The 26,058-nt window shown below is 26.5% G+C and overlaps 1 protein-coding gene across 1 annotated transcript in view; it reads right to left on the minus strand.

The window, feature by feature from the left end:
* LOC136977036 (chromodomain-helicase-DNA-binding protein 7-like) overlaps positions 1-26,058 on the minus strand; it is a 187,579-nt gene that overhangs the window by 51,715 nt on the left and 109,806 nt on the right. Inside the window, 21 exon segments of the mRNA XM_067272465.1 lie at positions 1,516-1,589; positions 3,741-3,865; positions 5,106-5,278; positions 6,912-7,011; positions 7,106-7,206; positions 10,463-10,552; positions 10,636-10,810; positions 10,898-11,009; positions 11,646-11,733; positions 12,751-13,043; positions 14,981-15,271; positions 15,348-15,518; positions 16,515-16,633; positions 17,895-17,971; positions 18,458-18,486; positions 18,488-18,666; positions 22,223-22,379; positions 22,954-23,034; positions 23,238-23,399; positions 25,165-25,341; positions 25,881-25,935. Coding sequence (XP_067128566.1) covers positions 1,516-1,589; positions 3,741-3,865; positions 5,106-5,278; positions 6,912-7,011; positions 7,106-7,206; positions 10,463-10,552; positions 10,636-10,810; positions 10,898-11,009; positions 11,646-11,733; positions 12,751-13,043; positions 14,981-15,271; positions 15,348-15,518; positions 16,515-16,633; positions 17,895-17,971; positions 18,458-18,486; positions 18,488-18,666; positions 22,223-22,379; positions 22,954-23,034; positions 23,238-23,399; positions 25,165-25,341; positions 25,881-25,935 — 2,829 coding nt within the window.

A 26,058-nucleotide genomic window follows, 5' to 3' on the forward strand; every position in this document is an offset into this window, starting at 1 on the left:
ACTACTCTCTAATTCTCATTCATTTGTGACTTTATATTTTGCCCCAATGGCTCCTAAAAAAATTTCTAGTGTAAGCATCATGCTATAACGCTGGATGATAAACTGGCTATGATAAAACGCCATGAAAAAGGTGAAGAGGTTATATCGATTGCTCAATCTTTTGGAATTCGACTTAAGTCACCTCTCCTGGAACAAATACCGACGTAAGGTGAGGTATACCTGTAATTTTAATTTCATTCCTTTTATTCAAACTGAACAAAGCACTTCATTCTAGAAATCCAAAGGACAATTTATTATGCATTTCTGACTTTTCTCATTATCAAAACCTAAAATTAAAACGCAATATTTTTGGCAATAAGAATAAAAAATTTCAATCTGTCCATAAAACAGAAAAATAAATTAAATCGTCCTTTTAAACTTTTTAGTTAAATGTTAAAGACTTATTTTAATTTTTTTAGCATTTTGTAAATCAAGTTATTTCATTATACTATTTTTTAAACTACATTATGTTATTTTTTCTTATATAACAAAAGATTGATTTATGAAACTAATGTTTTGGTAACCTGATTTGTAAAACTAAACAAAGTGTTCAGATATTTGATTGTTATTTGGCATTAATATTTATTTTAAAATATTTAATGAAGAAAATAATTGTAATAATGAAGGAAAGTAATTGAAAATTAAGATATAAAAATAACTATAATTTGAACAATTCTAAATTTTCAGGAATAAATGTAAAAATAGCAGTTATTTTAAAATACAGTTTCAAAATTCAGGTATATGCTAATTTTTTTAAACTAACACATTAAATAATAATATAAAAGATAAAAATTGCAATGTCAAATACATTACGTATTTTATCATTACATAAAAAATACATATATTAAATGATATAATTCATCTTTTAAAAAGTATAGAAATGTATAAATTCAATTTTCTGGAATGATATATGAATTTTTATAAATAAGTATTGGTATATTTCTATCGAAAAAATATACTCGAAGATCAACATATAGCTAATCTTTGAATGCTTGAATATATATGCTGCCATCATAAAAGTATATTATTTTCAATGAATTTATTAAAGAAGAAAAATTTATAAAACACTAAAGATTAGCAATTATTAAATTACAAAAATATATTTTATATAAACTGATAATACAGTTTTACATCTGAATATGAAATTTATATATTCAATTTACATGCCTTCTAAAATGCAAAAGAAAAATTGGTAAATTTCTTAAATTTCAAATGCTTTGAAAATTTTAAAATAACCAGTTAAGAGATTAATTTTAAAATTTTAGGATAAAAATATCACACAAACGCACACACAAAATATATATAAATATATAAAAATATATTTATATACAATATATAGTATGTTTTACCTTTTCTGTCTGCCAAAAGCAAGCAGGCAGAATAATGAAGAAAGTTTTCAATTAAAGTCATATTAAATATATAAAATGTAAATGCATTTGAATAATTGTATCATTTAAAAATTGTTATGCAATTTACCGTTGCTGCAATTCTTTCTTTTTCATTTCTCTTTCTTTTATAGCTGCTTCAAACTTTTCACGTCGTTCAATTCTCTGGAAGAAAAATAGTACAGTGATTTAGTATATTTCATTTATTAAGTTATAACTTATTGTTTTTTTTAAAGAATTAACAATTTTAATTACCAGAGATTCATTCTTAAAATTATAAATGAATTTAACATGGCCAATGGTAATTAATTTTTAATAATATAATAAATATAATTACAACTTTTACAACAGAATGAAGGACTGAAGCAAAGTTTAATCTTTTTTAAAAGTTGTAATTATATTTATTATATTATTAAACTTTGTTTATATATTTTTATATTTCATTCAAGTAAGATATATATTTACTAGTTTCTTCTATATTGTGTTTTATACAATAAACAACAATTTTTCAACATCTTATCTTTCAAGACAAGTGTTTTGTAGTCTGCTTGTTTGTTATGAATCTACTTGAGAATTATAATCATAATTTTCACAAGATACACATAATTTTAATTTTAACTCTCCAATAAAATTATTTTGATTGTCAGTGGCTTTATGCAATTAAATTTTATTACAAACTGGCTACATTCAATCTAAATTTAAGTGTAAAATTCATTTTTTGTGAAATTCATGTTTTTTTTTTTTTGCAATAAAGTCGTAAAGTTTCATTTGTTGCTTGTTTCTTTCCTTAAGCAAATGTTGGTAGCAGAAGATTGCATCCAAAATGCTTCGTTTTTCTTTTGCACTCCTTTCAAAATCTAATCATTCGCTACAATTTGATCAACAATTTCAGTTATTGTTACCAAACTTTTACTAAGGAAATCTGTAGAGAAATTTTTTGGGTTCTTCGTTTACAGAATCTCTATTTGCCAGTTCTGCTAGTTCTTGAAGGTCATCATCAGTAAGGCTCTCACCAGAAACCCGCTGTAACTCCTCAATATCCTGCTTGTCTACATCTCCTAGTCCTGCAGTATCAATTAGGTTGACAATTTGGTCAATCTAATGATACAGTGATAGGCTCTTCTTGTTGAGAATTCTTGAATACCTTCAGCCATAACTTCTTCCACACTTTGTTCCTGCATTTATCAGTTAATTCTTGCCAAGCAAAGCCGATATTGCCTATGGCATCCATAATGTTATATTTTTTCCAAAATTGCACCGAACAATAAAGAAAGTACACCTTTTTTGATTGGTTTGTGTTTGTAAATAATTGTATTATATACGAATAAATGAAATATAAATTTTGAGCTTTGAGGGGAGGAGAGAGGACGTTCACTGACCCACTGACGCATTTGTCAGTGGGTCTGTTAACGTTCTCTCTCCACCCCAACATACAGTGAGAAACTTCAAGACCCTGGTTGGCAAGCGTAGTCTTCAGTGAAAGGTCGGCTGGACTGCTGTTCAGCTTGCATTTCTCTATTCTGTATTCTGCGTTTGATCAGTGTCACCATATCAACGTCCTAGTCGATCTCCCAGTTGCAGGGCAGAGGAAAACTAAATGGAGCGACCTACTTTGGAGGTAAGGCCACTTGCAAATAAAATCCCTCTTCAATGACTGTCTCCCAAATGTTGAGGAATTACATGGACATTAGTATAGATAATCAACCCTTGCCGATTCTGGATTGTCTTTCTCTGTAATCACCAAGGCATATTGTCAGCAAATGTGGAAAACTGTGTTTGCCGATATAAAGGGCATCACATTGAAGGTTGCAGACAGAAATTACGTACATGCAGCTGGAAAGTGTGTAGTTTGAATTAGTATAAATGGCCAGCACCAACCATTTGAGTTTTGCAGCACTAGTCATAATGTTATCCTCGGTTGGGATTTCATGGAAGCCTCTCAACTTGTGATAGATTGTGGTCATTCTGCCCTTCTCTTGGAGGAAGACCCTCAAAAAGATGGGAAGGAGACAGAAAACCTAGCTGAATCTTTCCGCTTATGCACTTATGAGGCCTGAAAAATAGGTAGATTCTTTGTCAACAATGTCCTCACGCTATAAAACCATAAGCTATCAGGTTAAGGGGCAGTTTTTCTTGTACTATGAGTGAATAAACATCCCTTTGTGTTTACTAAAGACTTGTTATTGTGGTTCACTGTTTATCTCTGCAACAATATACTAAATGCAAATCTTATAAAGCTAAAAGTTACAAGTTTTAAATTTAAAAATTAATACTAGTATTTACATTACTTTTTGAATATATTATGAAATTACTTACCCTAGCCTTTTGTGCCAATTTTAATTCTTGTTTTTTATGACTCCTCTGATATCCTGTTATAATTCGTCTCAATCGAGTATTTAAATCAGTTGGTGAAGGAAATGGTAGTTTTCCAATTTCATAATCTTAAAAGAAAGATTAGTTACAGAAACATTGAAATGAAAGTATTTTTGTAATTAAAAACATTATTAAAAATACATCCTATTCATCTATAGTTTTAAAACTATTTCATAATCAAATAAATATTTAAATATTTATTTGATTATGAAAATTTATTTGATTTATTAAAATTTTTATAAATTCTTTAAAGAATTTATAAAAATTTTCATTTTTTATTTCATTATATGAAATTTATTTCATGTAATTACATGAAATAAAAAAAAGAATGAATTTGGAAAAGTTCTCAAAAACAAGTATAGGAGCTATTCAAGATCAATGTCATTTGGAACAATGCATCCAAATCACATCATATAAACCAGATTTCACAGCAATAGTTAGAGAAAGAAATGCAATTTTTGTCATTAATTATAAAGAATAAATTGACTTAATAAATAGATAGCGGCTTGTATATCTGTGTAGAGACAGCAGCTTAACCAACAAATCCTCTCCCCCCACCAGTTTAACAGTTGAGAGAATATGATCTGGATCAGCAGTATGCTTGCTAGTTCTGTATTTAGACGTTACCATGAATTAGTTGAATAGAGCTGCCCTAAAAGATCTCAAGCATAGTCAATACAGAATGTGGGCATTGATAAAATCTTGCAATTTCTGCCATTTGGCAAAAGAATTTATGTATCCATAAAATATTTATTAAAAAATGTTACTTTAAGATCATGACATGGTTTATAAAAGTTATTTCTCATCTTTCTTTCCTGTTAAATAACTAACTATTTACAATTCTTGTTAGCCTTGTATTTAACAAATTTTATCAGATATGACATTAATTATTCTCATAAGAAAAATCATCCTTGGATAACCTATATAAATTTAAATGATAATTTGATATAATTTAAATATTGAAATGGTGGAAGTATCAAAAATTCAGTTACTTCAATTAACATAATTATGCTCTAATCATCTCACTTAAACATCATGTTGATCAAATTGTGAACTTTGTGCAATAAACACCACTTTCTAAAACTCAAGTGTTAACTTTTCAAAAAAAAAAAAAAATTCTGAACAAAAATAGAGGAAAGAGGTAAACATTGTACTGATTGATTCCTTGCAATTCAGCATTTAAATGTTTTACAATACAAAACAATTAGTTAAACTAATGATTATTTTATAAATTTCTTATTAAAAATAATAAAATAATTACTTTAAACTAACTATTAAAGCATCTAAAAGAATTCATATATAACTTACTTGTATCTTGAGCATTGAAGGAAGATACTTCTTCAGATCCAGAAAATTTTGATGGAAGACTGTCATTTGTAGAAACGGCAGGAGATTCAGGAAATTCTTCTTCCATTTCTTTCTCAAATTTGAAGTCATTTAAGTATTTATTGGATGGTGGATCATCTAAATAATCATCCATTCTATAAAAAAAATGATTTTTTTTTTTAATGTTCTTCAACATTTTCAATCTTAATTATAATCTAAAAAAAATATAATTATTTTCAATTTTATTTAATTCTTACATACCAAATATTACTGAAAAAACACATTTTAATCCCTTCTATCTGAAGCTTAAAATACAGGAAATTTTCTAATTAACAAGTTCGAAGAAACAAATATTTTGAGGGTTTGATATAAGGAGAATTCTATGTATGAAGAATAACAACAAATAATCAGTTAATGACTTGAAAAGTGTATAATACATTTATAAACAAACTTTTTTAATAAAGCAGAAAGAAACTAAGCATCTATGATACTTTTGTAAAAAGAGTTGGCAAAATTACAATTTAATAAAACTAAAAATTTTGTAACATACTAAAACTAGCTTCACTTATTGCCATGTCCAATCATGAGGAACAACCATTCTTCATCGCAGAGAAGACCTTTCTTTACAAAACCTACTTTTACAAAAGAAATATTATATTTTTAATTGTGTTGGGATTGTCACCTGTAGACTTTTAGACTGTTTTACATAATTTTGCAGAGGCATAGCCTGTAAAGAAAGGTTGTCTCTGCGATGAAGAATGGTTGTTCCTCGTGATTATCTTCACTTATCACCATGTCCATTTTTAGTATGTTATGAAATTTTTAATTTTATTAAAATGTGTGATACTTGTTTAATTTCTTCACAGTTCCATTATAAACCATTTATAATGACATAGTACATGTGACAATTTGCCAAAAATCAGCTAAGGTTCATACAAAAACCAAGAAGTTGCAAAAGAAAGTTGACCCTAAAATTTATGCTTTTAATATCAGAAATCTGAAGATAAGGGATAAAAAGTTGGAAATAAGTGTTTTTAATAAGCAAAAATATTGCAACATTGATGTAAAAACTGCTAAAAATTTTCTGCAAAATTAGCCCAGTTGACAAGAAACTTCAGCATTTGGCAATGTCTTCTAACTATTTGAAACCATTTATAATTGTTGAAATACTGATGCTTGTAACTGGAACTATAGTTCTCAACCTCTTCTCAAATGGGTATTTTCAATAGTTTTGCTTCAACATCAATGGTAGGAGTTTGAAATAAAGGAAATTTTACCAGGCGATTTTGAAGTTTGTTCATTATACAGCATAATAAATCTCATCAGCAATTTGTAATACTGCATTTGCTGGGGATTGTCAGTTGTGCAATGCAGAGAGAGAGAGGTTCACTATAGGAAGAATTTGGAGTTAGAGAATTTCATGTGTAAATGTCTAAAAATCTAGTGTAATTTTTTGAAAGTGATTAAAAAATATATGGTCAATATTTTTTAATTACTTTAATTACAATTATATATAGTATATTGTCTATAAAATGATTTTTTTGAACTAACATATTAATTGAAATCCACAGAAAGAGATATTTAAATAAACATCTAAAATAAACTTAACATTTAAATAAATACATTGAATCAAAATATTAACTATTTTAATATGCAACAGAAAAAAAATAATTATAAAATCTATCATAACAAGTTAACAATGCTAAATAGATTGAATTTATCTTAAATTTCACTAAGATTGATACAACACATAAGCAGTGTTAAGAGAATACTTAATTAAAAGCTTACACATTTAGTTCAGCTAGAAGAGCTGCATGATCTGGTGGACCACATCTTGCTAAGAAACATAACGAAGGATCATGCCTCATTACATTGTAACGTTCATAACCTGAAAATTTCAAAAAACAAAACAAAAACAAAGTATTAATTTCATTATAATGGATAAATTAATTGTGTCATTAAGAAATTTTGGCAGTTTTTACCATGTTTATAAACTCCAATCAAGAGAGATTTATCAGCTTCTGGATCCCACCAGATGGCAGGTGGCTCTCCATCAGCACATGGAGAAGGTAAATGTATCTCTCTATAGATAAATTAGAAGTAAAAATTAAAAAATTAAATTAGTTATTTCTAGTATATTTGCTCTGAATTTAAATACCTAATTATCATTGAAATATGCAATGTAATTATTTTACACAATTATATTTAAAAAAAATAACAACAACAACAAATGTAATAGCTCAGTTATATTCAATAATAATGTATATTTCAACCATGATTAGGTATTTAAATCCAAAATATTTATTTCTAGTGCAATATATAACTATTTTAATATAATATAATTATATTAATATACATTTAAACAAATACAATATATAACTAGTTTTATATATTATATAAAAATCTAGAAGCTTCCTCTGCCTGTTCAAATATACATTCAGTGTCGTATTTTTCCCAGTAACATTCTCATTCTTGGTTACTTGCTTTATATGGTCATTAAATTTACCAAAATCAAAGTGCCCATTTCAAGTGTTTGGCTAACTATTTTTTGCAAACATGTCACTTATAGTGACAACTGAACTAGTCATATTACATGAACATGGCTCAGTAATTATAATTATGATCTGTCTAATTTATCACTATTAATATTAACAAAGTTATTTGGATCACCAAAATAACTTACTCATAACTTAGTATCATCAAACAACAGTGGTACTTCATATTTTGAACATTTAGCTTTGAATACTTCACAATTTGAACACTAAATTCAACAGAAATTTGGTCCAGTTTGAAAGATACTTCAGAGTTTCAACCACATGCACAGTAAAAAATGCATTCAAAGCATAAATCCCATGTGTTGTGTGCCCAAGTCATCTCTCACTTTCACTCCTGTGTTACACTTATGTTTTCAAGGCCTTTTTTTCTTTATTTTTGGCGTGTTAGGGTATACATATTGTTAGTCATCAATTTTTAACAATTTCTTCCTACAATCTTTCTTTGGGCGCTCTGTACGTTTTGTATCCTTTAGTTTAAAAAGTTCTGTTTGGGAAATTTTGAACTACATTTGATATGTTTGAAGTTTAGGAGTCTCTTCCCCATATGCATTACAAAGTTTTACTGTTTGTAGGATGTTATATCCTTTCCAAAACTCAAATCGTAATATGCTTAATATGCTGCTTTTTATCTGAAGAAATTTCAACTTGATTTTACTCAAACAAAATGTGAAGTAAAACTTTAAAATAAGATTATAAACAAAGAATACAACCTTACATTAGCAATAATGTGTTAAATTTCACAACTGTTATAATTAAATCACAAATCTATGTTGAGCGAAGACAACAGCTAAAAATATGCAAAAATTGTTTGATCCAATATAATGTTTATATATTTTCAATGGCATCCAAGAAGTGTGTGGAAGCAATAAGGCCTAAATGAAAGGTTGTAGTACCAATGATTGAGATGATAATGGAACCTATTGTAAAACACGAAATGGTATATACAGTGAATCTGGTGGCCACGTTTAAGATGCTGAAGTTGATGGTGTGCAGCCATTAAATGCAATTTTTATTTTATTGTGTAGTATTTACATATTTTATTTATTGTTTCATGTTTTAATTTATTATTACGACATTTAATTGTGCTATTTTTACCTTAAATTATGTACACTTACTGTTTTAAGTTTATTGAAATAGATAGTGTTTAGGGTCTTGGAATGGATTAATTCACTTTCAATTATTTCTGATGAGAAAAATTGATTTAGACTTTGAATAGCCTTTTGGAATAAATTAAATTCAAAACATGAGGAACCACTGTATTTTGTGCAATTCACTTTTTTTCTTTAATATCCAAGTTTTGTAAACCAATTTTCTGATCTTGGTAGCATTTACCCCTCTTTTGGACAGTTTGTCTGATCACATGATAGCCAACAAGGTTACTTTTATTTCAACATTTAACTGGTAAATTTAATTTTCACGATAACTTCCTTTCTTTATAAATTATGGATATTTTTATTTCAAATGTGAATTCTTCATGAAGAGTTGTTAATACTGTTAGTAAAAATTTTTTCCTGGTATATTTCAATATATTTATTTAAGAAAGATATCTCTAAGATTTAGATAATGGTAATAAATGAGATCCGTTTTACCTAGGTTATACAGTAAGATCCTGCTTAACGCTGATTTGATATAACGCAGTCTGCTCGAAGCCTAAAAAAGCTCAAAATTTATGTTGATTCAAATTATAGCAGCATTTCATTGATTTGTATGATTATTTACAAACATGAACCAATCATCAGCAAAAGGTGGCAATTTGTCATAGCGCTGTACTTTCCTTAAATCTATGGTTTTGTGCAACTTTGGAAAAAATATAACATCACGGATGCCATAGGCAATATCAACTTCACTTGGCAAGAATTAATTGATAAATGTATGAACAAAGTGTAGAAGTTATGGCTGGAAGTATCCAAGAATTCTCAACGAGAAGAGCCTATTGGTGTATCGTTAGGTTGACCGAAGTCAACCTAATCGATACAGCAAGACTAGGAGATGTAGACGAGCAGGATATTGAGGAGTTACAGCAGGTTTCTGGTAAGAGCCTTACCAACAACGACCTTCAAGAACTAGCAGAACAAAGAATTCATGTAGAACTGGAAAATAGAGATTCTGAAAACGAAGAACCCAAAAATTTCTCTACAGATTTTCTTAGTAAAAGTTTGGTATCGATAACAGAAACTGTTGATCAAATTGTAGCAAATGATCCAGATTTTGATTGGAGTGCAAAAGCAAGATGAGGCATTTGGATGTGATCTCCTGCTACTGACCTACTGACGTTTGCTTAAGGAAAGAAAAAAGCAACAAATGACACTATATGACTTCATGAAAAAAAAAAAAAAAAAAAAAAAAAAAAAAAAAAAAAAAAAAATCAAGAATTTCAGAAAAGCCAGGACTTTCATCACAAAAAATGAACTTTACATTTCTGTGTGCATACGTTTCTGTGTTATTTAACATATATTATTATGCAAATTAATATAAAAATAACAAAATCAAAGTAAAATGTGTTTATTTTTGGTCACGTGTTCCCCTTTCCCTATTTACTCTATGTTAAAATGACCTCACTTAACACTGTTTTGTTTAGCGCTTTGTCGTCGTCTAGGAACACATCCCCCAGGTCTTACTGTAAATGCTTTAATTCGCTCAATAGACCAAATGGTTTCTTTATTACTTAAATATTCTTAAATTTAATATTTTATAGTAAATATTATGACAAAATTTTAATAAGTTCGTTCAATTATTGATACTTAATTTGTTTTAATGTTAAAAATTTACTAAGTTCTTGCTTACGTTGCAGGAATTCCAGCACAAACTTGATCATGAAGATCTCCAATAACTTCATGTTTTAAGTAATAGAGAAGTCTCACTCTAAGCAATACTCTGTAAAAAATGTATATTTTATAAGTATTATCTGTGATTTTATTTTTATTTATATTATATTTAATAATTTAAATAATATATACTTATTTGAATGCCTCTGTAAATGTCTCTTATAGGTTTCGTCAGTCAGTAAAAAATCAGGATTGTTCTTTTCATTTCTGATCCACATACTCCATTCTTCTGACAAATTATAAAATGGTTTTATTTCTTTTTTTAATTTCCTGCCTTTTCGTCCCCTAGGCACAGGAGCCGATAAGCCTAACAAAATTCATCAGTAAATAAATTATTAAAATGAACTATTCTAAATTCATATTGACTCACTATATATCGATAACGAGTGTATACCAGAATGATTTTTATGTACACGAGTTTCACCATCAGCAGTTGGAGTAATAAGATCCCAAATGAATCCTTTAATTTTTTCATCTCCTTTATAATGTTGCAAACAATATAACAACTAAAACAAATAAAATATTTGACAAGATTATTTTGGCAAACTTTAATTTTGTTTATCATTATAATGGTAAATTTAAACTTTAATATTTTATATAATTTAATGAATAAATATATAAAGATTTGAAATGTACTACTATCTGCAAAATACATGTCCATCTGTAAACTCTGAACAATTCTGTCATATTTATTCACAAAAACATGCAATACATATAATTAATAACATGTTTCATTTAATTTTTCTTTTGATAAAAAATTTTACATTTAGAGTAAAGATGTTTTGAGGAAAAGTCTGATAAATTTAAGTATATGATAATGTCCTTGTTATATGGTAATAAATTTATAAAGAAAATCACAGGAAAAGTTAAAATGTAATATATAGTAAGATAAGATGCAATTATGTGATAAAATATATTTATTTATATAAAAAAATTTATATATTTTCTTGAAATAAATTAAAAACAATATTATGTATATAATTATTTATTGTTTATAAAATATAATCTTATATTTCAATATTAAAAATTGTGTGTTGTATAAATTTTTACTATTTAAACATGTGAATGTATACAGTATTTTAAATATGTTGAGATGTAAAGATTAGAAATGAACTGTATGGAAGTGTATGAAATAAACTTACGATAACTCTTGATATTTCTTCAACATCTTTTATAGTAAAAGATCTTTTGAAACAACCCATTGCTAGACATTCTTCCCATCTTCCCCATCTGAAAGAAAGTTATTTTGATTTATATTTATCAACTATATGTAAATTTATTAGTAAAGCACTTCTTACATTTTAAATATACATTTCAACAATAAAAATTGTTGTAAAATTAAATTTTATTTTATTTAAAAATATATAAATAACATAATTTATACAATAATTTTAAAATACAATAACATTTAATTTTACAATTTTTATTAAAACATATTTGTATATAACTCCATAACATAAATGCATAATTTTATATTCATGAAGTCACAACTAACTTCATAAATTATCCATTTAAGAATAATATTGAGTGTATAAAAAACTTCTGAAAATAATACCATTAAAATAAATTCTCAATATTTTTATCTGTTGATTCGTTCATATTAATGCAAAATATGAATAAATTACAAACAAGATAAGAGAAGGAATAAAATAAGAATTAATTAAAATTTTTTTGTTATATGAATATGAACATGAATAATATTTAATTTATCAGCTCTCCAGATAAGTTGACTAACTCCTAGTGTGTTGCTAGCAGCCAGATCGAGAATCCATTCTAACACACATTTACTGAGAATTTTTAAAATACATGAAATTTCTAAAAATATAACTTAATATTTTGGCACATATAACAAGAATATCTTAAGCTAGTAAAAATTATTATTAAATAAAACAATACAATTTCAGCTAATTCAAAACATGTGTAGAAGGTAATTAAGTTATAATTCGTTATTTATATTAATTTAAAAATTGAACTAAAGTGTATCTTGAACCGATGATCAGCAATCAATATTAAAAAAACAAAGGTGTATGTAAAGAAATTTTTAAAGCTAAACTGATGTCAGTAAGTTAAACTGATCCTACTGCTATTATGAAAATTTTGATAAAATATAAACATTCATTCATTTTTATTATTATATTTTGTATTTCATTATATCTGATCAAGAGTATTTTGAGTATTTTTAAACGTATTTTTTGAATTATGAAATTTATTATAGATGATATAATGAATTATGTAATTATATATTACCCAAATGTAAGTAATCCTTTTTCGACTTTAAAGCATTCTCCTCTAGACCAATTTCCAGTAGCTTCATCGAAACCATCATCAATCTCTCTATCAAATAAACGTCTATTTCTAGATCCTCTGCCTCGAGTAGGACCTGTACGAGAACCACGTCCACGGGCACCCCTTGTACGAGTTGAAATTGATTCATCGTCATCATCACTAGATTCTAATTCAGACAAATCTAACATATGATCATCTGCTCCAAATCTTCTCGTTTGAGTGCGTCGTCTAGGTTCTTGAATTATTAAGTCATTCTAATACAAAACAATTTACAAAAAGTAAGTAATAATATTTTATACTTCATAAATAAATAAATAAATAAATAAAAATATATAACAAAATTAGCATTCTGAACTGCTAATTTCTTGTAATCAACTTTTATTTATTTACTCACTAAAAGTTTAATAGAGTAAAACAACTAAAGTATTGCAAATTTTTTACCTCAATTTTTAATAAACTTTCAAAAATATGATTTATAAACAGAAAACGATAGAATGTCTTAATTTTGTTTTTATTCATACTTTGCACATACAAAAGTAAATAGATAGTTATGCTACCTCTGAATTATAATTTATTCAGTGATGATTCAGGTCATTTTCATTGTTAATATTTTATAAATAAAGGTGCTCTTTTATTCTTCTCTGTACACTGATCTTCCACGTTTGTGAATAATTGGATCAACTAATCTCTCATGAGCATCAAATCAAACTTTGAGTTCCCTTTTCAATGTTAAATTTGTAATTCTTTCAAAGACTATGTATTACTGCTGTTTTAAAAATGTTTCAAAAAAAATCTATGGTTTTATTAAATTAATATACTGCACAACAGTTTATAGTGCTGCAAAAGTAGTGCTTTTATTTAAGCCACGAAAAAAATAAAGAAAACAGTAATATAACTTATGACAGACACTATATGAGTGAGTGAGTGCACTTTTAGCACTGTGCCTGCTTGAACAGCAAGTGCAAACTCCAGTTTCCCAAAAATTAAAATTTTAATTGATAATATATCTGGTTACAAATGATCAAATTCCCAAATACTGACATCCTCAAACATTGAAGGTATGGTATATACTTGGTTTGGATGATCCCTTCTTTTGCTAATTTGTTTACTTTTCAATTAGCTTAACTGTCTGACTCAATCCACTTTGACAAAAGGCAACAAATCTCTTTCAGATTTGTACCTCAGAATTAATCTATAATTACTTTTTAATACAAATTATAAACAGTAAGATTAACATTACTCTTAAAAAATTATTATTTTATAAATTTTTCAAGAAATTTCTGTCTAACTTTGGAATATTTGAATTCCTTTTTAAAATCATTAAGCAATCAATCTTTTCTCTCAAATACTTAATTTTGTGTTCTATTTAATTCAAAATATGCATATATGAATCCAGATTTTAAAAATATATATTAAATTCAAAACTCCTGATCAGAGTATAACTCAAATATTTTCTTATGTGTTTCTGGATCCATATTATTATCTGTATAAAATGTTTATTTTTTTCAACTTTTCAAATGTTTACTTTTGCCAACTGTTTAAATTTTTTTCATGAAGAAACATTTTCATCTTGTTTTAAGACAGCTTCAGCATATTAACACACAGATATAAATCAAAAATGATCTAGATCAAAAAACAATATAGATAAAACATGATAAAGTTCAAATTCAGTTGAAACAATGACTTGTGTATGCCTGCTACCCAAAAGTAAGATTTTATGCAAATAATATAACTCTAAAGTACTATTTAGATCTCTCATTATGGTTTTCTTTCATAGTTGTTAAGATACCTATCATCTTTCTATTGCATTAATAACATGTAAAACATGAGTAACATCCATTCTCAATCAAATTTTTAATGACAGCAGAGTAAACAAAATAGCAATTTCCATTCCTGAAACAAGATTAAAAAAAAAAAAAAAAACTAAGCTTGATCTTGCTACTAGGAAGTTGGCCTAAAAACCAATTTATGATCATTGCTAAACAAAGGCCATCAAGAAATGTTCTCGTAATGCAGTATTTTTTATGATCCATGATTTTTAACAAGTTTTAAACTGTGGTCAAGGTCTAGAATCCATCTCTGCAATTCACCCAATGTAAAAAAAGTTTAAAATTTGATTTTTAACATTATATTTTATTCAAATATCAAATAAATATTTATGGATAAAATAATAATGAAAATATATCATTACCCTATTTTTAAGTTCATCTACATCAAGATTTGCCTTTTTAGCCCATTTTTCCCAGAAATTTGGATCATCAATTTCAATATCTGATCTATTATTTGAAGCAGAAAATGTTGCTTTAGCAAATGTTGAACCTTTTCCTTCACCTTCTAATGTGATAACATGAGTGCGACGTTGCAAAATATGATCAATGTCTTCCTCACAAAATTTGTCTCCAGCATTATCATCTTCCATTATAGCACCATAAGCTCCTTTTCTTAGTAGATCTTCAATTTCTTTCTTAGATAACTGTTGTGACTAAACAATTTAACATTTCAATTTATTTCAAACAGTGTTGCTTAAATTATAAAATGTTAATTTATAAATATCATACCACTCCACCCAGACTGTCTTTTTGAGAATTCATTGATTGAAGAACTGCTCGATCTAATCCAAGTTTTAAACTTGCTTTATCAAACATATCTCTCTCATATGTGTTACGACAAATTAATCTATAAACTTTTACAGCTTTGGACTGTCCAATCCTATGACATCTAGCTTGTGCCTGTAAAAAGAGTATCAGTTTTTAATATTTTATAACAAATATTTAAACTAAGAAACTTTTCAACAATTTAAATTTTTGATATATGTATTACTGTTGAAAAGTACTAATTATATTATTGAATGTATTATACAAATATATACATATCATGATATCAGAAAAGTACTGTGTATGTTCTAGAGACTTTATAAACCACCAATTCAAATTTTTATGGTACCAGTGAACCCCTTGTTACAATATTAATATTTACATTAATAATTTTCTTTCTGCTGTAAAAAAGAAATAAAAACTCCATGGCTCGTAATTTAGTGGTACATAAAACTGATCCTTGCTAATTGTATCTAAAAAGTTGAAATCAATTATTGTAAAATTAGTAACACAAATTAACAACTGTATTATTAAATATTGTAATCCATATGTTCTGATATATGAACAGGTCAGACTGATGTGGGACTACACCCAAAATGCATATCTAACAGAAAAATTAGTAACAAAATGATTCTGAAACAGTAACTAACTTAGTCCTCATTAGTTCCAAACAGGGAACTCACAATTAGTGAATATATCTACTTTATTACTGAAAAGAGATAAATCACTGAATGAAGAAATGAACCAAAGTAGAACTGAGAAATCTGATTCTTTTAAGTAAATAGATTCCTAAGACTCTTTTTAATGGATAAATCAATTCCTTACCCATTCAAATATATAATTTTCTAAACTCCAATTCCTCAGTCATCTTACAAACTACATTCACGCTCAGTACTTAAGAATACTAATTTATTTCTGCTCATAAAAGGAATAGACATATTTTTATATATATCCTTGCCTTAATTAAGTGTTATTAAAAACAAATTAAGTATATTATTCATTAAACTTTTGTTATCAGAAAAGAAATCATCATTACGTCTTTAAAGTGTGTTTAAAATATAAATAACTTCATATAATTTTATTTAATAATAATATATATAACACATTTATTTGAATTTACATTGCACTTACTTGTAAATCATTTTGAGGATTCCAATCAGAATCAAAAATAATAACAGTATCCGCAGCTGTAAGATTTATTCCCAATCCTCCTGCTCTTGTACACAGTAAAAATACAAATCTGTCAGAATCTGGTTTACAGAAAAATTTTAAACAGTTTTAATTATATACTATTTGAGATTTATATAATTTAATTCAAAATATTTTAAAAACTATTTTATATACTATTAGAATCAAACTATGTTTATGTTACAAAATAACTTGTAATCAAAAGTACATTAGAATACTGTATACTGAATTCAAGGAATTTTTTTATTATAATGAAGATCATAATTATCAAACTAAAACATTAAAAAATAAAAAAATAAATTAGTGGATTCTATTACACAGATAAATTTTTAATTATTCGATGAATTCTTATCATGCATACACACAACAGAAATTATTTTAAATGAGTATATATATACCGTACATTCATTTTATGTACATCTAGATATATGTTACAATAAATAATACAGTCAGCTTGCATTAATACAAATTGCTAGGGAAACATCAGTTAGTTTGCTTTATTGAAAATTCGTATTAACAATATTCAGAGTCAAGATTGTATAATTTAGGGAGTTTAACAAGCAATCAAAATCTCAAAATTATATTTTTAATTTTTATTGAATAAGGGCAAATAAAATAAAAGTTATTTAAGAAAACAAATTAATGTTCTGAATGATTTTCCAATCAAAGAAAATGAGGAGGAAATGGTGTTTGATGTTTAAGTATGGAGCTGTATATCAGTGATTAAACAAACTGAAAAATAACCATGACATTTTTCTGTTGAAGATCATTTGAAAAAGTAGAAAATATAAACATATTAATAATATAATTAGAAAATATGAAATTCTAATTTGTTGATATTTGATACACATCGATGATATATCACTAATCATGTCACAAAGTATGAGAAGTGAAACCATGCATTAGACATACACATGGCAAATTATTCAAACAAGCAATGAAAAGATATGTGTATTTCCTATTCTGTCCCTATTTCTCACAATTTTCTGCTTATTGATGTGATTAGTGTTGCAGCATTGATGGAAATCAAATACAAACAAATTAGTCTTTCACACTTTCTATTCATACTAATAAATGATATTAAAACTAACATTTTTTTATATTTTTTTGTATCTTAGTAAATGGTTATAAAAGATTTATATATATGCTATCATTTTGTAACTTATTTTGGATTAAAAGTTATTAATGACTGTTGCTGTCAGTTATAACTGTGCTTTCATTTAACCCAAATAGTAACAGTCTACATTACCTCAGATAATCAGGGTTCTACTATATTTAGAAAAATATCTAAATTCATAAACTGTAAATAAAAATTTATCATACCTGGTTTACAAAATCGATCTATTGCTGCTTGTCTGAGATTTCCACGAACTCGTCCATCAATTCTCTCATAAGGATATCTTATTTTATTAAAGAAAAAAAAAAAAGTACAAAAAATTAGTTATTGAAATTACTTTAACAATTAATGCAGATATATACAATGTCATAAAATATTCGAATGAAAGAAGTTAAGATGTAAAAAGTACAGACATTTTTGTAATTAAATTATGCCAAATCTTTCAAAGGTCACTGAAATGTTTAAATCATTAATTTAGATACCAGAGAAAAATTCTCAATTTTCTTGCCCAAATCTTATTATCTTAATATTTGTTGTAAGTAAAGTAAATTCAAAAACAAAAAATTTTTCAATTTTTAAACAAGCAATATTAAAAATTAACACCTGAAAAAGTAGAAAAAATTCTATTATATGAATATAAAATTTTTCCAATACATACATAAAAAGTTTTATATATCAAAGTAAATTTTGATGATATTAAAAAAAAAGAGAGTAATTTCAATATTTTAAAATCAGATAGAAATAAAAAAAAATTCAAATATTTACTAACCTTCTATGTACTAAGTAATCTTCCAATATTATCCAAACATCGAACCATTTGTGAAAATACGAGTACACGATGTCCACTGGCTCGAAGCCGTGGTAACAATTTATCAATTAAAACTAATTTACCAGAGGCTTGAATCATAGCATTTAAAGCAAGTTCTGCACAATCTTCATGCTGGGATTTATAATCGTGCATTATTTGTTCCTCTGCTCCTAAAAATAAAATATTTATAACATTAATATAAAATATAAACATCTTTACAGAAATATCTAATAAAAATTATTTAAAATTTCATAGATTCCTTATGTTGCCATTTAAATTACTTAAGATGCAAAATGTGTAACTCTCATTTCTAAGAGCTACACATCTTGCATCAAAACATGTCAGCTAATGGATATTATGCTTATCATAGAAGATAAAAGTGTATGATCATTTCTTAATTTTTTTATACTTCTGAATCAAGAGTTGGTCTGTGGATAATTAATCTCTTCTATAGTTTTATATTTTCAATTTCCTTGTCTTCAATAACCCAAAAAATTAGGTCAGAAATATTAAGTTAATCATTGTTAGATTTTATATTGTTCAATTAAATACACATACTTTCCTATTTTTTATTTTGCATTTTTCTGTAAATTTTTGAATTCCAAAAAGTTCTTTAATATCTTTTATACAAACATGCAATGAATATACATATTTACATGATATCCATATAAATGGTTTTTGATACTGGTGATTTGTTTAAGATTTATTTAATAAAAACAAAATAGAATTTCCTTATTATAATCACTTTGGGGTTACACTATACTGATAACATTAAGCAAGGTAAATAAGTAATATTACAATTAGAGTCAATAAAATTAGAATTTTCACTGACATTAAAAGAACATGCATAAGATTTATTAATTATTATATAATAGTAGATTGTACACTACTTAGTTAATAAAAAACATAGTTGAAGAAAAATTGTTAACATAGTTATGTACTGTTCATGTATGTATTTGAATTTAAGAATTTCTAGTTATGAGATATTGTTTAGTTTGGCTACTATTCGTAATTTGATACATATGCTGTTATAAAGCCGTATGCTTCCAGATTTTTTTGTTTAGTGTATGTGGTATAATAGCTGTGCAAGAATTGACACCCACAGTAAGTACCATATCCATTCTCTAGACACTTTATTTTGTGGGCAATTTCTGAAAGTTTGCGAATTTTTTCAGAGTATATGTTAGGCTCAAAGAGTGAAAACACTCAGTGAGTGAAAAAAGCAGCCAGAATGCATTATGGTGACTTTAAATAATCCACAACACATTGAGCACTTGTAAAAACAGCCACAACACATGACTAACTCAAGACCACAAAGCAAAATGAAACCTCAGGAGCTCACAAGTGTTAAGAGTGTCATGAATATGTTCATGTTATCTGCACAGAAAGCAATGAGAATGAGGGATTTGGTGCAAATGTTACTTGCAAGCTCTGTTTAAGAAAGAGCAGCATCAATGCTAAGAGACAATATGCCAAATCTGTCCTAGAGGAACAGGCACAGAAGATAGATTTCACTATCCACCTCAAACTTTCCTGCAGTTGAAATTGGTTTGAATGCTTTAGTTAGAGTGCCTGATGTTAATAGGGGACATGCAGCTTTCAGAAATATGTTAGCTGTTATTATTAGCCAAGAATTAATCCATCAGGTCTCCATCAGTTAGGAAATAAGGAAGGTCTTCTTGATTGACTTTATGCTAGTAATGAATTTACAATTTCTGAGATTTTGATTTTAATAAAGAAATTTCTACAATTTCTTTATTAACATTCAGGACATACCCTCAACTTCATTAACACTTTGCTCAGCATCCATGTTAACATCTGGATGTAAGCAAGGATTTATAATGTGTCACTGTAAATGATACTGTATTGATAAATAATGAAATATTGTTCAAAGAACATAAAATGCAACTCGAAATGCCACAGTAATAGTTCTTGTAAAAATAAATAACTCTGCAACATTCTTGATTCTCATAAAAATAGACTGATTTATTAATAAAAGTTCCTGACAAAGTAATTACTTTTAGTAAATTAGTTGTTAGAAAATGTTGACATCTTGAGCACGACAACAGATTTTCATGAATGATTAAATGTTGTTGAAAAGTAACCAAGTTACATTTCTGTATGTGGTGAATAATTTTGTTACCTACATATATAAGATGATTGAAGATAAATAAATCATAATGAAAAAGAAAGTTTTATTTTCTTATCATCACCTCATTCTTAGTTAACACCAGAACTTGTGGTGGCTTTTAACCATAATAAATCCATCGCACAGTGGTTTTTAACTTTAGCAGCTGATTTTTGTCATTGTGTTTAGTACATCAAGCACCTACTAGTACATGTAGTTTGACCTTTGGCACTTTTAAGCAAAACAAAAAAACAAAACAAATGTGTATTTTTCTCCATAAATTTTATTTCTTTGAAATTTTAAGTATGAAAATTAAATTTCCAGGAAAACTTGTAAAATTAATGTTGCTCAGCATTAAAAATTGTAAACAAAAATGTTTCGAGGCTAGAACCCATAATTTAAAGTTACAAACCACTGTGCATCATATCACCCTCTATTGTGGTTGCATCAGCTAACGTTCAGAATGTGTTATGGCTTTTCTTAATCACTGTAACACGTGGTGGTCAAACATCACAAAAGCCATGACGTGAATTTTGCTTTGTGGTCTTTTTGAGTTAGTCACTACGCATTGTGGATGATAGCATTTTTGTTCTTTGAGCCTAACATATATACTGTATGTTGTGGGTATTTGGAACAACTATGTCTATGATATATGCTATTTGTTTTGTTTATCAATGAATATAATGGATAGTTTTGTGTGCAATATGGCACAATCAAAAATATATTATGTTTTGTGTTATTTTATACAATCTGAGATGCATATTTATAGTACTGGTTCTCAGGTGTTTAATAGTTTGCATTTGTTTGCAAGTTATTTCATAATGTTGATGCAAGTACTCTTTTTATGCCAAAAGCTTGCAACCAGGTGTGATATGTCATATATAGTTTTTTTAGATGTATACATGTGGCATTTCCTACAAGTATTGTTTGTAGTTTCTTGTATTTATGACATGGTCTTGTATAGCAATCACAAACCCTTCCATCTCTTCAAAGAGGAATCTATGCAGTTCTGTTAAATGGATTGTGGCTGAGACCATTATGGTCCGAACTGTGGAGCATCTTCTGAACCCAAGCGTAACTGGTAGTGTCTGTGTATTTGTATACTATGTTAGGTCAGGTCAGTGTAGTATAAGTGTAATGGTGTACTGTATTTGACAGTAAGAGTTACCTTATTTTACATAATTTTGATGATTGTTTTTTGTTGAAAAATTTCACACTATTTATTTCTAATGAAGATTTATTATATTTGTGAATCCTTGTTCTCAGTCTTTACAAGAAAAAGTCTGCCTTTCTACATAAGACTTAGAATGGTGTTTGCTATGTTTTGTTAATATTGTTTGTTTTCCTTTGGAACTGTTCTAATTCTATGTGTGTGCAATGTATAACTTCAAATGAATACGTCTGTACTGGGACATCATAAAGATGTGATGACAGCTTTTACATGTGTGTTTTGCATTTAGCTGTGTTGTTAGTATTGAGTTTGAATTGCTGTTGTATTCTTTGTTAATCTTTGTTTTAATTGTGTGTTCCACGAGTTTGGCCTGTTAAAATCCTAAATATTTGTAAACATAATAAATATAATAATAAAAACATCTTACCATTTATTAAATAAGGATGAATGCAGCATTTTCTAAGTTCCATCATAGTATTCATAAGATTAGGTATATTAGAACCACATCCACCTTTACTTAGAAACGTGAAATTTCTTTCTAGTATTGCTCGATAATATTTTTTCTGGATATTTGTTAATTCAACCTAAAGATAAAAATTAACAAAACATGTAAAACTACAACCCATTAATAGGCCAATCAGAAAAACAAAATATCACTTAATTTGAAAAAATAAATGAATAGAGACTGCAGTTGTCCATTATGCATATTTATAATTTATAAGAAAACCGAAAATTTACAATATTAAAAATAAAATTTCACATAAACAAAAAATAAGCTGAATAAAACAAATTTGTATAATATTTACTATCAAAACAAGATGATCATAACTAAATTCAACTCATACTGCAACTGTCACAATGTACTTTAATAAACTATCATTAAATAATTCATCAGTTACATTGCTAGAAACAACTAAAATTTTTATTTACTAAAAATATCTATCATTCAAAAACTACATTTTACTACAAATTTGTCATTATACACCTCTTATAATAAAATATATAAGTATGCTACTTCACTTTTATCACAACACTTGCAAAACATTTAACACTTGTAATTTGATAAAATAAGTTAAATGAAAAATGGCAATGCAGTTCTTCAATAAAATTTCAGCAATTCAAAATTGATAAATAATATTGTTAATGATAAAAACTTACCTCTACTATAGTCTCCTCTTTAGGAGCTAAACTTTTCTCAACATCTTCTTTCAACCGACGAAGCATCATAGGTTTTAATAACTAAATACAGAAAAATATGACTATGAAATATAAAAAATCTAAAATAATAAAAAATTTAATTTTCTGGAGTAATATTTGATATATGATTAATACTGAAAATGAACACACACAAATGATATAATATAGTTACTTAGTCAAATTTTAAATAAATATACAAATATAAATAACACTGAAAGTCAAACAGAAAAAAGTTTTAGACTCACAGCTTTGAGTTTTTCTACTTGTCCTTCGGTTTTTAATTCACCAAATTCTTCCAAAAAGGCTTCTGTAGATACAAATCTATTAGGTTCAAGAAAATTTAACAAGCTGAACAGTTCTTCAACATTATTTTGTAATGGCGTTCCAGTTAAGAGTACGCGATGTTCCTAAAAAAAATCATTATTTTATTATAATTATAAGTAATAATACAACAAAAAAATAATTGTGTTAGTGGCATAAAAATTTGCCTGCATTTATCAGTATTCTTTTGAATAATTTAAAATTTTTGTAGTTCATTCAGTTAGTGTTCCTACTGCATTTCAAAACTTAAAAAATACGGCTTTCTAAGAAAAATCAGGCTAAGTATGACAAATTTAAATATAACAAAAATCATTGTTTAGAGAAGAATTTTGATAAAATATCTGAATAAAAGCAGTCAACAATATATTTATATGATAAAATATCTTTTCATTAACAAGGAAAGAAAAGATAAGAATTCATTTATTATATATTTCAATTTTACTTATTTTTTTAATATGAAAGTTTCTGACCAAATAGACTGTTGCTCACTAGTTACTAGAATAATAATCCTGGATAGGTTAAGATCTTCATTTTTCATTTACAATTAGTGAATACAGTATGTAATAAGAATTTTTAAAAAATACAAACTATCATGAAAAATGTTAATTACAATATCAAATTAAAAACTTTATAACAATATATATTACAGTAAAAAGCAAGCAATCAATTTTTAAAGCTATTTTAAGCATCATATCTTTAAATAATTATTTAATCCACCACTGTTTTGTTTTTTCTATTTGTTTCTGTTCCCTGCTTTCTTTAAAATTTGAAATTGATAAAAATGATGATTAACATATTATTCTTTTTTTTTTTATTTATCCCATATCCTTTCTGAAACCTAAAAATAATTTTTGTTTAAGTATGCTAATAGTGTCAGTTCAAATGCTTTTGGTTGATTTCTCAATATGCAGGATACTACCAATCCTCAAAATTTATACCATTTATTTAAAAAGAAAAAAAATTAGTATTGGTTCAAGTTGAAATCATTGTTCAAAATTATTGTATAGAAAAAGAGCTGTAAATTTCCTCAAAGAAGCATAGCTGTAGTTTTTGAAAATGAAAAACTAACTACAATTTACTCAGTTTAAGTACATTGAGGGTTGGTAGCTTTTTGCATAACTAGGTCAAATGTTCCTGTATCGTCACTTGGTGACAAAAAGTAGAACAATTACTTAAAAAGCAGGATACTTTTTTTATATGAAAATAGTATATAGTCTGTGTTCAGCTTTCCAACAGTGAAAGAATTTTAAAAATTGGTTCAGTAGATTCCAAGATTACTTCCAACAAACAAACAAACAAACAAGTAGGAAAGTAGAAAAGTAAGATGAATATGAGACCTGCCAGCCACATTGTCTTTTTTTTTTTTTTTATTAACAATTAAATATATCTAAAAGTTAAAACATTACAAATCTTTTCCAATTAATGTGCAACTTAACAGAAAAAAACTATTTATGCTGTATACAACAACAATAATAATAAATTAAATAATACACATGTATGATTTGTCCGTGCTTTCAAGTCAATTTAAAATGATATGTTGTTTATATAATCAATATTTCATAAAAATAAATCTCCTAATTGATATATTCATTATAATGTTCAAACTTTTTCAGAATTAATAAAAGAAAAAGATTCATATAAAATTATTTTCATAGTTTAGCAGAGTATATTCTGTACTTCACAGAATACATTCAGCTATACTATATTTATTTTAACAGATGTTAAACTGAAATGACAATAAATCATTTAAAATTAATAAATAAATATAAGTATTTATAAGTAAAAACAACTGAAATAAAAAAATTTCATTAAAAATGCTCAATAATAAAATATATTAATAATTTGATTTACCGTATTTAATAATCTTAAGCCTTCTAATAGTTTACAATTTCTATTCTTCAAGCGATGTGCTTCATCAATAATAACACAACGCCAAGGTATCTCTCTTAATTCTAAACAGTCACTAAGTACAATTTCAAATGTTGTTATCATTACTTGAAACTTATATACTTCCAATATTCTCTCCCCCTACAAAACAAAAATTTGATTTAAAAAACTTTTTACTCACTAATTTTATTTATTTTAAAATACTTTTTAACATTTCAATAATATATGCTATGAAGTTTAACATTTTATCACTTTCAATTCAAGATATTTCAAATTGTTATATATAGCACTGAAATCAACAGAAATAGATCCTGCTAGTTTTTCTATAAACATAGCATAATAAACTTTTTTCATAGATAGCAGTTTACAATTCTTCCAATAGATAAAAATGCAAAATAAGATGAATCATTATCAGATGTTTTACAATACCACCTTTTATTAGTATTTGCTACATTGATATTTTAATTATTAAAATAAATATAAATTGTAGAAAATTCCAGAAATAACTTTCAAAATTATTTTTTGAATTAGCAGAAATATTAACACTTAATACTTAGAAAAAATATTTCAAAGATACATATTATATATGCATATTTATAATCAAACCTGAAACTCTATTGTATTAATATATAGAAATGCAAGATATAATTAATAAGGTACAAAGCTTAAAATAACATTACCTTTTCATTTTTATAATACATTTCATATTCTTGAATCATATTACGACTTGCAGAGCTGAAATAATACATTATATACTTAATTTCAAAGTTTCAACAAAATTATTATTATTTACATTTTACAATAAATTTAATTTTAAAAGCATCATTAAATTTCAACAATGTATTCAGCATGAAAAAT

The sequence above is a fragment of the Centruroides vittatus genome, unplaced genomic scaffold, assembly GCF_030686945.1.
Source record: "Centruroides vittatus isolate TY-2023 unplaced genomic scaffold, ASM3068694v2 contig_439, whole genome shotgun sequence".
NCBI lineage: Eukaryota > Metazoa > Arthropoda > Arachnida > Scorpiones > Buthidae > Centruroides > Centruroides vittatus.